This window comes from Chiroxiphia lanceolata, chromosome 7 (assembly GCF_009829145.1).
Source record: "Chiroxiphia lanceolata isolate bChiLan1 chromosome 7, bChiLan1.pri, whole genome shotgun sequence".
NCBI classification, from domain to species: domain Eukaryota; kingdom Metazoa; phylum Chordata; class Aves; order Passeriformes; family Pipridae; genus Chiroxiphia; species Chiroxiphia lanceolata.
This window is the reverse complement of record NC_045643.1, coordinates 34,337,963-34,350,925: the sequence shown is the minus strand read 5'-3', so window position 1 is coordinate 34,350,925 and position 12,963 is coordinate 34,337,963. Positions and strand designations below refer to the sequence as shown.

General features: G+C 37.3%; 1 protein-coding gene across 1 annotated transcript in view; it reads left to right on the top strand.

The window, feature by feature from the left end:
• The window catches only part of LOC116789376 (von Willebrand factor D and EGF domain-containing protein-like), a 176,329-nt gene extending 166,163 nt beyond the window's left edge, over positions 1 to 10,166 (top strand). The window contains exons 28-29 of the mRNA XM_032693164.1: positions 2,120 to 2,217; positions 10,083 to 10,166. Of these exons, the coding sequence (XP_032549055.1) occupies positions 2,120 to 2,217; positions 10,083 to 10,097 (113 nt within the window). The 3' untranslated portion in view covers positions 10,098 to 10,166. The remainder of the gene's footprint in view (positions 1 to 2,119; positions 2,218 to 10,082) is intronic.
• Positions 10,167 to 12,963: the final 2,797 nt, after the last annotated feature.

The following is a 12,963-nucleotide window of genomic DNA, read 5'->3' as shown; positions in this document are numbered from 1 at the left end:
ACAATGCTAACATGTTTTTGTTCCAGTGAATGAAACTTTTTCCAATTATAAATCTGAGCCCTTCCAAGGTTCATGAAGGAGCTGGAGAAGCAGTCAGCAGCTGATGAGCTCACTATTCTAGCTCGAGTGTCATTCCATCCCTCCTCTGCCCCATCCACATCCAGAATTCAAACTTGGCCTTCACCTCCCAGAAGAAGGAGAAATTCAGAAGTTTGTAATTGCCCGTTCTGGATCTTAAGGAATGTTTTGCAACAGACACCTAAAAAACCCATGTTTTCTTCTTAAAATCTTGTTTCAAGAAAACAGCACTTTTACCTTTTCGAAGCATCAGAAATACATCAACTAGCTCATACACTAGGAAGGCAAGTTCCCAGCTCCAGGTCACTGGAGTCCTACAGCAAATCACCACTGACACAGCTGACTTTTCAAACAGGAGCACCTGAAGGTCAGCAGCACATGCAGGTCTCTGTGTGTTCTTGTTCTGGACACGTTATAGGTCATTGGTTCTGACACAACATGAACACTCAGTACCTGACTCTACTCGTAAGGGTAAGAGCAGTTTGTAAAGCTGTTTACAGCCTCTCCTCTTTAAGATGTGTATAGTGGCAGTAAATCTGGTTCTTCCCTCCTCTGCCCCGTAGCTAGCAGGTCTGAAGTTTGCTGTAGATATTTAGATTTTAATGTTCCCTGGCAAAATCTCAGCCTCCTCACTGAATGTTAGCTGCCATGGTAATCTGATAGAACAAAACCAATACAAATTCCAGGTGTTGTTCAACATCTTGCCATTGGCCTCCCAAGGTCATTATAACAATTATTATAACTCTGAGAATCACATTTGGAAAGCTTAGGATCTCACAGTGTTTCCTAAAGAAACTTCACTACCCTGGTCTATCTCTGAGACTACTGATCTCAACACAAAGTATTTGCATGAACTCAAATCTGTGTCAAAATCAGAACCTAAGTCCAACAAACTGACAGTTTGGAAGCTGATCCTTAAGCTCCAGAATATCTTAAAGTTAATTTTCTGTAAAAAAATTCCTTATGGGGATACAGCAAATTCATTCAAAACCAATGGAACATCGTTGTCTATAATGAAGGAGATGGTGTAGGATCATAGACATGGGTCTACTTTATTTTCAGCTCTGTCTTAATGGTGCATGGTTGGCAGCTTCCTATATGCCTCTGCCACACAAGAAAATATAAAAAGCCACTTGTTGATTCACTTCTGACCAGTTTTGAAGGCATTTAATTTGGCTGCCTGTAACTAGGATACAATATTCTGGCAATATTTATATGGAAGGTTTAACTCAAGAGATCTAATTAAAATACTGTGACATGTGTGTTCTTCTTGAATTGGTGCCCTATGAATTGGCTGTTCTCTTTCCTCTGTGCCAAAACAATGTCATAACAATAGAAACTGCTAATGACGATAAAAAAACTAGCTGAAATTTGATTAATTATTTTTTCTCTCTTAAAAAAAACCAAACCACTGATTCTTTTATTAACAGAATATCTTCACATTAATGGGCCTCTATGAATATTAGACTATGGCACTCTAGATAAGATAAAAAAAAATTCTGATTCCTTTTTCCTTGGGATAAGTAGCTTGTTACTGATTCTGTGTGCCCATGAAATCACATGTTCTTATACCCTGGTTTCCAGAAGTGCAAAGTGTACAGTTCATCAAATTCTCCCATTTATTTATTTATGGTGTTAACATCACCTTTGGAAGTACATCTTTAACATATTTTTTTTATCTCAACTCAAGATCCCATCTTTTAACAGCTCTTATTGATTTCGATTGGAACGAAAGAAAATCAATTTTGGCACAAATCTTACCCAAACATCAATGCCCAGAATGTATCCTGGCTTTCAAAATCAGGCCTTGAACTGATCCATTTCCAGCTGAGCCGAAGTTATTGCTTTGCTACAGTCTTCCCTTTCCCCATTATTGGGAAAAAAGAAAAAAAGTAAAGAAAATGGTAAACATAAGAGACACACAAGCATAAAAAGCCTGTGAAAAACCATCTTTAATTTTCAAGAGTATCTAAATATTCAGTTCCTAATGAAAAGACTTAGAATAAGTGTATTTCTAAAGAACTTTGTCTTTCATTTTTAGCACTTTGTGAGCAAAAATGTCTATTTGGAAGCAGATGCATAAGACCAAATGTCTGTGCTTGCAGAAGTGGTTACACTGGTTCAGCATGTGAAAAAAAGGTAAGGTCCATACCCACTGACTCTTATGGTAAGGACAAAAATATTCAAATGTAATTGACATTGTTTATGGGTAAAGGGATTAAAGTTTTGTTAACCTTATGAAAGATGTAAATAAGGTTATAGAATATTTTAAAGGGAGTTTAATGGCTGCTCAGCTGCAAACTAACCCTGTATCCAAGTTCTAGATAATATTTTCTCTTATGGAACAGTTTAATATTTCAAACATAGAACCCTGAAAAGCTGTGTCTATTCTGGTAGTTGGGGTCATCCTCAATACAGTGTTCCAGTCCAAACCCACTAATCAGCTACAGAGAAAAACCTGGAGAAAAACATCCAGTTGCAGTCCAGGCAAGTCTGGAACCTTTTTGAATTGCAAGGACAACCTGCTCCTCCCCGCTAGACACCCCTCACTTGTTTTTCATCTCCCTGCCTTCCTAACTTTGCCTCCTGCTCACAACATGAAATCTCAGGTCTTGCACCCAGGAGGTCTGTGAGCAAAAATTACTCTTGTTCCCTCCTTCTTCACTCCAGTTTCCAAAGTCCACAGATAAGTCACTTCTTCATGCTGAGCTTGACCTCAAACTCTGCATCAAATATCACTACAGACCTACCCAAAGGCAAAACACCAAAGCATTCTCATGATCAGAGGGAGATCTTTGTTACTTCTCCAAGTAACTTTGTTAGAGGCTCTTTTCCAAGATCAGTCCAGTTCATGCAAATATGTTTTGTATGAATTTGAGAAGCATTGAGTTGAGAAATAAGATATGTCCAGCAACCAGAATGGTTTGCAAGGTTATGGAATATCTGACAGCTGGGTTTGACCTGACCGTCACATCAATTTATGTCCTCAAGTCCAGTTTATGCCCTGCATCACCACTAAGACAAAACTGTCTGGGTTTTTTTAAGCCACAGTCATTTCCTGTAACTCAAACACTATTCCACTATTCCACTTGACTGGCCCAATTTCCACATCTGCAAACAGGAGGGTTGCCCTTTCATTTACCTACACTGAAAGGCTGGGGGCAAAAATCAACGTATTTTCCTTTCAATTACACAGAGCATTAAGAGAAACCATGAAAATCTGTTCAGATAGTCACTTAATTCTGTTAATGATAATTAGATTTTAATATCACAATTAAAGTTCTGTATAGATTTTCCTAACAGGTACATTCTCATACTAAACTACAGCTCCTACACCAATACGGAAATGCAGCTGATGTAGATAAGATGAGTAAATGTTGTAATTTTCCATATATAAAAAAATCCATTAAACAGGTTGGCTGTGGCCTAGGAAAGTGAGGTGCACATTTTCTCAAATAATTAACAGAAGAAGTCTAAATGGAAGCAGCAATAAGACAAGATAAACTGGAATTATTCTCTGCAGGTGCTTATATCCAGGAGAATTCCCTTTCAAGGGTCAAGATTTGCCCATTTGGATCCATCAGAGTGAGATTCCCAGTATTGCTTTAAAACATTATTCTAGTTGTGGATGTGCAAAGTAAGATATTTGTCATTTCAGAAACAAAGTGGAACTCTGTTGCACTTAAGAGAAAATACTAAAACAAACAATCAGCCCTCCTTTGCCACATGAATAAACTATTACATACTAAATCAGTCCCAAAAGAAAAATAAAGCAGAAAAAAAGAAAACTTTGCAAATAATGTATGTTCGAAATGCCAAGTCATCAGTGGCACATGCAAACACACGTGTCTCTCTAGCAGTGATTCATCTCACATTTTTTAAGACTGTCTGAAGCACTCTTCATTTTCAGGGCTTATTCTGCAGAAATACTGATTGGCCATGCTGATATGGACGTGCATTGCTTTGATGTGAAGAAGGAAATGTTCTGAATAAAAGAGACTTAACAGGTTTCCTTCAATCCATGAGCCTTACTGAAAGCTAGAATCAAAGCTAGTAATTAAAATTATGGATTTCATGGTGTCTAATTTAAATTACACGGCTTATGTTATATGAAAGCAAATGAGCTACCCCTGCAAAAAATCAAAATTATGAGACATCAAAATACAAAGATCATTTACTAGCATGGATTATAGTAAATTGTGCACATACCCATATTTCTGTAAAAAAGTTGGGACAATAGGCCTCCCAAGAGTTTCTTTATCAGACTGGATGGGGTTTAAGCAAACAGTCCGAGTAGGCTTTAATCAACTCCTCCAAACCTGTCAGTCATGGCGATCTCACAATTTATGTAAGCAATTGTTTAATTATTTGACTACATTATTTGAGCACAGCTTTGCTTTTCCTGACACTAAACATAAACCAAATCTGTTGCAAGCAAAACTGATACTTCTTTTCCCTTGATGGGAAAACAAAAACAAAAGTTGTTCCCTTGATGGGAACAATTTTTCCCTTGATGGGAAAAGTTGGCTCAGTTCTTTCAGTGACAACATTTACATGTCTGAAGAAAATTAGAGTCTCTGCTGCCTGATTTCATCCCATTTTCCAAAGCTAAACCAATCAAGTTGCAAACCTTGTTCTCTGTTACTTGTTTAAACTCCAGTTTCTCCATGTCCTTCCTGATGTGCTGTAGCCCAGCAGATGCCTCCCTGTGTGGTTCTCCTCTCTCTGATTAATAAATTTACAGTAAGAGATTTACATTTTGCTGTGACAGCCTTACAACCAGTTCAGTCTTTTCCACAGTCCTGACACCTTATCACTTATTTCCTGTTTGGCATTTGTGCAGTTGACTTTTCCTCTGAAGGCACCATCTTTATTGTCTTTACTTAATTTTCTCTTATGGATTTCAAGCTGTTTCACCCATTTATCAAAAAGATTTTTAATTCTAAGCCTGCTTGCACAGCATCCAAGTGCAACATTGTTCAAAAATGTGACATCTCATTGTCTAAGACATTAATGAAAGTGGAGAACAGTAGAAAAATCAGGACCTACAGACTTGATAAAATTATTCCTTGATAATGCTTTCTCAAACAGACCTTACTCCTTATTTATTTGTTATGAATCATACTTACTGGCATGACTGTCTGACTCTCTAAAGTGAAAAACATCTTTTCTTTGTGGACAGAGTGGCTGCTTCCCTCACTAAGCTTGAGGAGCTTATAAATTGACTGTTTAATAATTTATGGTAATATCTCTCCAGATACCAACTTGGTCTGAATCTTTGCTGTCATTCTCTTACTTTTCCTTCTTTTTCCTCATTTAAAGAGATGTACTATGCTTATTGGGACTATTTATATCCTTTGGGAGTTCTCAGAGCAAATCACTGCTGCTTTAGAAACCACTTCCTTAAATATGCTGGGGTAACTGTGAGGATCTCTTGACCTGGAAAAGCTGCTTCATGTAAAGACCCTTTTATTTGCTAAGATGTTCCATATGGGGATTTAATACACAGTAGATAGTATCACATAAATTCAAATCCCATTTTATTGCTCAGCCATTTAACCTTGTAAACAGACCTTAAATCTGACTTTTCTGAATTTAAATACTCAGTTCCTTACCTATTCTCCCTTGCATTCCTGGTCCCTTGTTAAATCTGATCATGTCAAACCTTTTGTCACATTTAACCTTTCTGAGAAGACTGAAGAAAAGGCACTGAGCACATTAGCCTTGCCTGTGTCATCTACAACCTTCTCTCCTCCCTGCTGGATTCACCACTATCTTTTGCTGTGGGAATTAAAACTCATGCTTTGCTCTGTTTCTGTTATGAATCTTCAAATAATGGGAACAATATAGTAGCAGCGACACACAAAGTTGTCAAAAAAGCCTGGATTAAATTGGAGAGGAACAGCCTTTTCCCTTCCCTCAGCAGCAGCTGACAGGGATGTTCTAGGTGACTGCGCCTAAAGCTAAGTGAATCCTGCCATCCTCCTTTTCCCAGGGAAGGAGATGAAAGGTAATTGCCTCTTTTAGGCAGTTGGGAGAGTTAGTGAAATCGGTTAAGGAGACTGATTTCTTCCTTTAAACTTAATTTTTGTTTCTTCAATTTATTCTCACAAAATTTGAGGGAAAAATTCATTTTCAGCAGATTCTTTTTTTCACAGTGTAGACTGAAACCACTAAGGAGACAGATGCAGGCAACTGGAAAAAAAAAGACCTCACTGCAGAACTTTTTTCCTACCATCTAAATAGTGCCTGAAGTCTGGTTTTGCCAGTGCATTTGGAAAAGCTGGATGGCCCATATTTGCCTAAACAAGTCAATTCCCCTCTCCCTGCTGTAATCTTCAGTATTGTTCCCCCTTGTGCATATAAGATTCCTGGAGGAACAATATACATATCCCTAAATTATTCATCATCTACATCCTATTCCTCACATTTATATTGCCAATTGATTTGCAATTCATTTTCTGACATTTTTGGTTTACTTTGTTTTGGGCTCCTGCTAAACAAAGCCTGCCAACAGCATTCCTCGGCAGGCTAATGAACTTGCTAGAATAGCAATCACTCTCTTAGAAACCTTCTGCGTACTTTTAATTTGTATTGACTCTCTGAGAGATCCAGATAATTTAGCAAGTTTCGTGGCAGACATGAAGACAAATGCTCCTGCTGACTTTCACATTCAGGGCAGCCATTAGAGCACATTTATTCGGGGCTGCAAGGGGTGACCCAAACAAAACAGACTAAACAAACCTCGTTTCCAGTGGAACTACAGTTAAAAACTTTGGCATTAGTCCCAAAAGAGACCAAGGCAGTCACTGCATCATTTTGTACAACTGGGAGTTTTTCCTAAAGCTGAAATTGATATTGTATCTGTTGTCCTGACTGATACCATCACGCTTTCCTTGTTGTTTTTGCCTTCTTAAATGGATTAAAGTAATGGCATTAATTAAGTCGACAGAATTAATTTGTTAAACAATGTTATCTAGTTAGATATAAATGGTACATAATATTACACTACAAGCTATCGTGACGGTGTATTTTCCCAATAAGGGTTTAAATATTAATGTGCTAAACTTGTCTGTCTGTTGAATATTTATTCTAAGGCATAAAGGTACTGAGAAATGTGGCCTGTTACAGAAAATAATAATTAAGAACTGGCATATCTTGTAGCAGATATTTTTAACAGTGGAATTTAGCAGTGAACTGAACAGCAACAGGACACTCATTGCCTAGGAATGAACCCCGTGACTACCTCCCAAAGATTAAACATCCTATTGATTTCAGTACAGCCTGAAAATACATGATGTTTTTAATAAAAAATTTCTCATATTAGGCAAGCCTTTGCTGCAGCTAGTGACCTTCACATCACTATTACTTTCTTCATTTATACATTGAGAGACATTAAACCACAAATCAGGGTGCTCAAGTTATATAAGCTGTATTCAGCATCAGTCAATACACAAGTTAGTCATCTGTGGAGTTTTATGAAAAAATGGCTTGACTCTTTGTAAGTTATTTGACAAGTAAATGGAAGTAATATGAGGTTAGCAAGGCAAAGTCAAATGCAGTATCGAGCTACACACGTATGTTGGTCCAACTATTTGCACATTACAAAGGAATCTAAGGGTATTTAATGCAATTCAAGCAAGAAAAAAGACTCCGACTTCCTCATCATATCACTGAACACCTTCAACACATATCCTTGTTCATGTATTCAGGTTGAATTCAGAGGCATCATGGTACACCGTAATTAATCTCGACCTGGAGGCACCCAAATGCCCAAATAATTCCACACAGAGATGTGCCCCACCAGGTGAACCTGCCTGCTCAGGTCCCTGCTAACCCAGGGGTGGGTCTCCATGTATGCTCCATCCTATTGGTGACAGAAGCTTGTCTGGTTCTTAAAGGATTTAAAGACCTGTGGTAATGTTCAGTGTGAATACTTAAATTCCCTTTTAGTTTCAGAGAATCTTAGAGAAAACTTCAGAAAACTTATAGAAGTGTTCCTTTTGGACTTCTGCTCCTTTCCTGCAATAAAAGGATGCACCCTATATATTCTCCTTAAGACAGAAAAGTATGTCTGATTTGGAAATCACAGTGTCTTTCTTTAGTTCTCATTAGCTTTTCATGAATACAGGAAAGTTTTCCCTTAAGTGCTTTGGCTTGAATTGACACATGCCTTCAGAATGCAGTCCTGGGGTGGTTGCAGACAGGTCTGTGTAACATGAAAACTTAGAAGTCTCTGCCCTATTTGGTACTCAATATGTGTTCCAACCTTCTTCACACATGATTCTACTGAAAGAAAACAGGACTGGGCCTTTGCAGCACATTAAATTTCATGATATGTCCTACTTTGTATATAAACATAAAGAAATATATATGTCCAAAGAAGGGTAAGGGAGCTGAGGACGGGTCTGGAGCACAACTCTTAAAATATGCAGCTGAGGGAGCTGGAGGGGCTTAGCTTGGAGAAAAAGAACCCCAGATGGGGACCTTCTCACTCTCTACAACTACCTCAAAGGAGGCTGTAGCCAGGGAGGGGTTGGTTTCTTCTCCCAAATAACAAGTGACAGGACAAGAGAAAATGGACCCAGTTTGAACCAGGGGAGGTTTAGGTTGGATATTAGGGGAAAATTCTTCAAAGAAAGAGTGATCAAGCAATGTCACAGGTTGCTCAGGGAAGTGGTGGAGTTGCCATCCATGGAAGTATTTAAAAGACATGGAGATGGGGCACTCAGGGGCATAGTTTAGTGGTGGATTGGCAGTTCTGGGTTAACAGTCAGATTTAGAGGTTTTTCCCAACCCAAATGGTTCTGTGATTCTATGATTATATGTACCTATATAAATTTACGCATACAAATATGCATATCTAAAATCCAGACAGATATTTCTGCATAAATGTGTATACAGATATATGGAAATATGTAATATGGCAGAGACATGCCCATATATTTATATTTGACCTCAATAAATATATATACTCTTCTAGATATTACACACCTTTTGTTCATGTAAACTCAAATCCTTGTTCTAACTAAAACTGTTTAAGTTGCAGCAAGCACTTGTAGGAGTCCTTTCATATAAAATAAACATGCCATGTACTACTCACAAATAAACAACTGCTGCCTGGATATATCACTACCAGAAACTAAGGTAGGGTATTTTAGAGTCAAACTGGAAAATAAAATTTGGATACATTATGCTAATATCAAGGTTAACCTGTCATATCAAAAACAGATATATCAAGACTAAGGAGCACCTTTCTTCTTGTCCTGAATAGTAAATTAATATCAACCTCTTTATGTGCTTTATAATATAGATTTCTATAAAAATGCCCTTCAAAATGGGTTCTTAAATCTATGTGTTAGCATAAAATAAAGCTTTTCATATCATCTCTTATCTTGTTTTGGGATAAAGAAAATTTGCTCATGTATTTAAACAAGGGTGATATTCTTGGACAACTTCTGCTGCATGAAAATGGGATAAGTGCACTGAAACACTTTCAGGCAAGAAGCCAACAATCTCCATGCGTTATACAGAAGTGGCAGAGTGATTTTTTTTAAGGCACACCTGCTTTAGATGAAAGAAATTGAATTCCAACTCCATAACTGTCAAGCACCACCGCAAATAATAGAGCCTAAGCCTAATCATTTCAGCAATATAGCTATTTTCCTGTTGAAGCGATGGAGCAGAAATCAGCCATAGCTAGATGATATCACTTTATGTGCATGCTTTGGGAACAGTTCCATTCATCATTTCACTGCTTAATCCCTTTCAAAAACATGTTCTTCATTCCCTGGTTAATAAAAACTTTGGTTGCCTAAGTCAAAATTGTGAAAAAAAACCCAAAAGTGGACTGTGATTTTGCCATAATTACATAAATTCCAGAAAAATACAGCAACTACAATAAATCATTGGAGCACTTGCACGTAATATTTCTTACATGACTTGCATGAGGCTGTTTCTTCCGCAGTTCCATAAGGAGCTGAATCCTCATTTCTTTTTTACAGCTCCCAATAGGATGAAGATAACAACAGGACAATGAAGACAATCGTTTGGGTATCAGTAATCGGGAACTGAGCACGTTTTTCATTTGGGAAGATACAGTGTGAAGAAATTGCTAGTTCTCTCCCTTTTAGCCTTATATAATCTCACAGAGAAGAATAAAAAAAAAAAGCCAAACCCCTTCTCAGATGTCAATAAACCTACATTTATTTTCAAACCTGTCTGTGGCAAGACTCAAATTCATGAGCCATGGCTGCAGTGACACCAGCACCACTGCTCGTGACAGATTCACAACTTAATTTGAAAATTCTTATTTACAGAATTCTACCACTGGCTCACCTATGAGGGGTCATGTGTCTCATCACACGCAGGTAATGCTGTGAAAAAATTGGAAGGAAGAGGAGGAAGGAGTGCAAGGAAGGGAATAAGGACAAAAGCTATAAGTTCACTTGGGAAGAAAGAGTCCTAAATTGTCACCTTGGACAACTCAGGTTCAGTAAGGTAAACCCTAAATGATGCTCTGGGCATCCACCCTCTCCTTTTGTTTGTCTTACTAGAAGATTTGGAGCAAATACAGAGGGAAATCTTGGTGCCTTGGTGGAGGAATGCTGAAGTTATGACATTCCCTCACTCTTCCGGAGGCAACTTAGGGGAACAATGATAAAAGCAAGGATTTTTTGATTGAACCTTCAGGGCTGCAGCAGTAACTAGATGTAAGATTTGATCTGACTCTTGCTGTCAATTTATAAGAATTACAAAAACCTGATTGTGAGACCTCTGAATTCTGCAAATTAAGGGTTTAAAAAAACTTGGAGAAACTGTTGCTACTATAATTCACTGAAACATTTCTCATCCCTTTCGACCAGCTCCTGATAGCAACTTCTTCTCCATGTGTAACTAATGTAGCAAAATGCTTTTAAATGTATCTAGTCTGTTCTTCAATAAATTGTTCTCTATTCTTCATTTTTGAAATTTCTTATTATGTTATCAACTGCTCCAGTGGAAGTAGGATCCCAAATGCCAAAGATTAAAGAAGAAATTACACTCACCACTTCTTGTAAGTTACCTATAAACACTTAGACAAAGGAACAGACTTCAGAAATCCTTCTATATTTTACTACTACATACTGATCTAGATCACAGTCAGCAATGTTAATATGTTTTTAGTGTTCACTTTAACAGTTCCAGGAAGACATTAATACTAAACCAGAACATTGGCACCCGATGAGTATCTACGAGATTAAATTTAGGGTGGCAATTACACCTTTCTTGAAGTACTGCCTCAATCAATAAAAAAGATTTCTATTGTTTTTCTTCCATGTCTGCAAGAGACAATGCTAATGATCAAAACTCCTTGCCAGGATTGGATTTGAAAACCTGAAACATCTTTCCACGCCTTGCAGCTTCTCACTGTATTTCTAGAAGTGACTATTTGAGACAACATTCATCGCCATCTATTTAAAGACAATTAGGAAGTTGCTTTGCATCACTGAGGAATGTTCATGTGTGGTTATGAAACAGATATAATTGTTAATAAATAGCAAAGCTCATGTTTCAATATCTGATATCAAACTATAGATAAGCTACAGTTCATGTCAATGTAAATCTTCTTTCAGAAGCATGAATTTGTCACTCTTGCCTTTATCCACTTCACCACTTAACTGAATTTCTTCCCTTGATTGTTCAATACACTTTGCTAAAAAATCACTAGATATGGCAATTACTATATTCCCAGATTGTATTTTAAACAAGGTATTGAATAATGTAAGTAAAAAATTATTCCTTAGTACTTTATATTTGTATTATACCTTGTTGAAAACTACCCAGTTGGGACATTTCCTTGCAAATACAGGGTCTTATTTTTTTAAACCTTTTCTTATAAGCCACTTCTAACTGTTATATGTCAAAAAATATAGCAAGGAGCTTAAGGCAGGAATCTTAGTAATTGCACTCTACCAAAAAAATGTACCAGCTCCATACAGTTACTTGAATTTATAAGTTACTTAGTTCTAACTTCTAATTGTCATTATGACTTCCAATATTCATTGTTTGCTGAAGACTTATTTCAAAATCCTATTAAACCCAAAATAAATAGGGTACAATAAATCATAATCTCTTGTTATGGGAATAGCAAACAGAACCATTAGGCAGAAGCGGGAGCTTGGGGGGGTTTTGCTTAATATAAACCCTTTTAAGAGCACAAAAATTGACAGATTTAACTCATCCATGGTTTATAATATTCAATTATGTGGATGTTCAAACATTAAGTCACTGCCTTTATTCTTTTAGGATTTTCGTAGGGTTTGTGTCGTTTTCAAGACAAAAGATGTCGCCTACACTTTTTCTGCCCAGAAAGCAGGAGACTGCAAAAAGTAGAAATTACTTAGTTCTTGTACCTACTCTGCCACTATTAAGCTTCATTGGACATATGTATATATGCACATATATGTGTATTGCCAAAGTACATCAGCTCAAAACTTCATAGAAATTGCTTTAAAGCAAAGAAAATATTTTTAATGGAAAAATAACCATGCTATTCAGTATTCCATAAGGAAAAGTACAATTTAATTTTAAAAGGATTTTTTCTCTCATGTTAAAAAGTACAATTTAGGTCGAAAGAAGCTTGTTTACTCCCCGCAGAGTAGATATTTAGATGCAACGTCTTAACTCCTTTCAGAATGCGCAGTTTTGCACCAGAAATGCACCTCTTTTGGGGGCCTGCAGATGTCATTCCATGATTTATCCATAAATAAAGACAGCAGCAGAAGCCACTACTTCTGACCTAGGGAGATCACCCATAAGGGAGAGAAGGATGATCTGGTCTCCATGTGCATTTAATGTTCAGCCTTCCTGACTGAAAATCCTGTTTCACACGGATCACTGAGA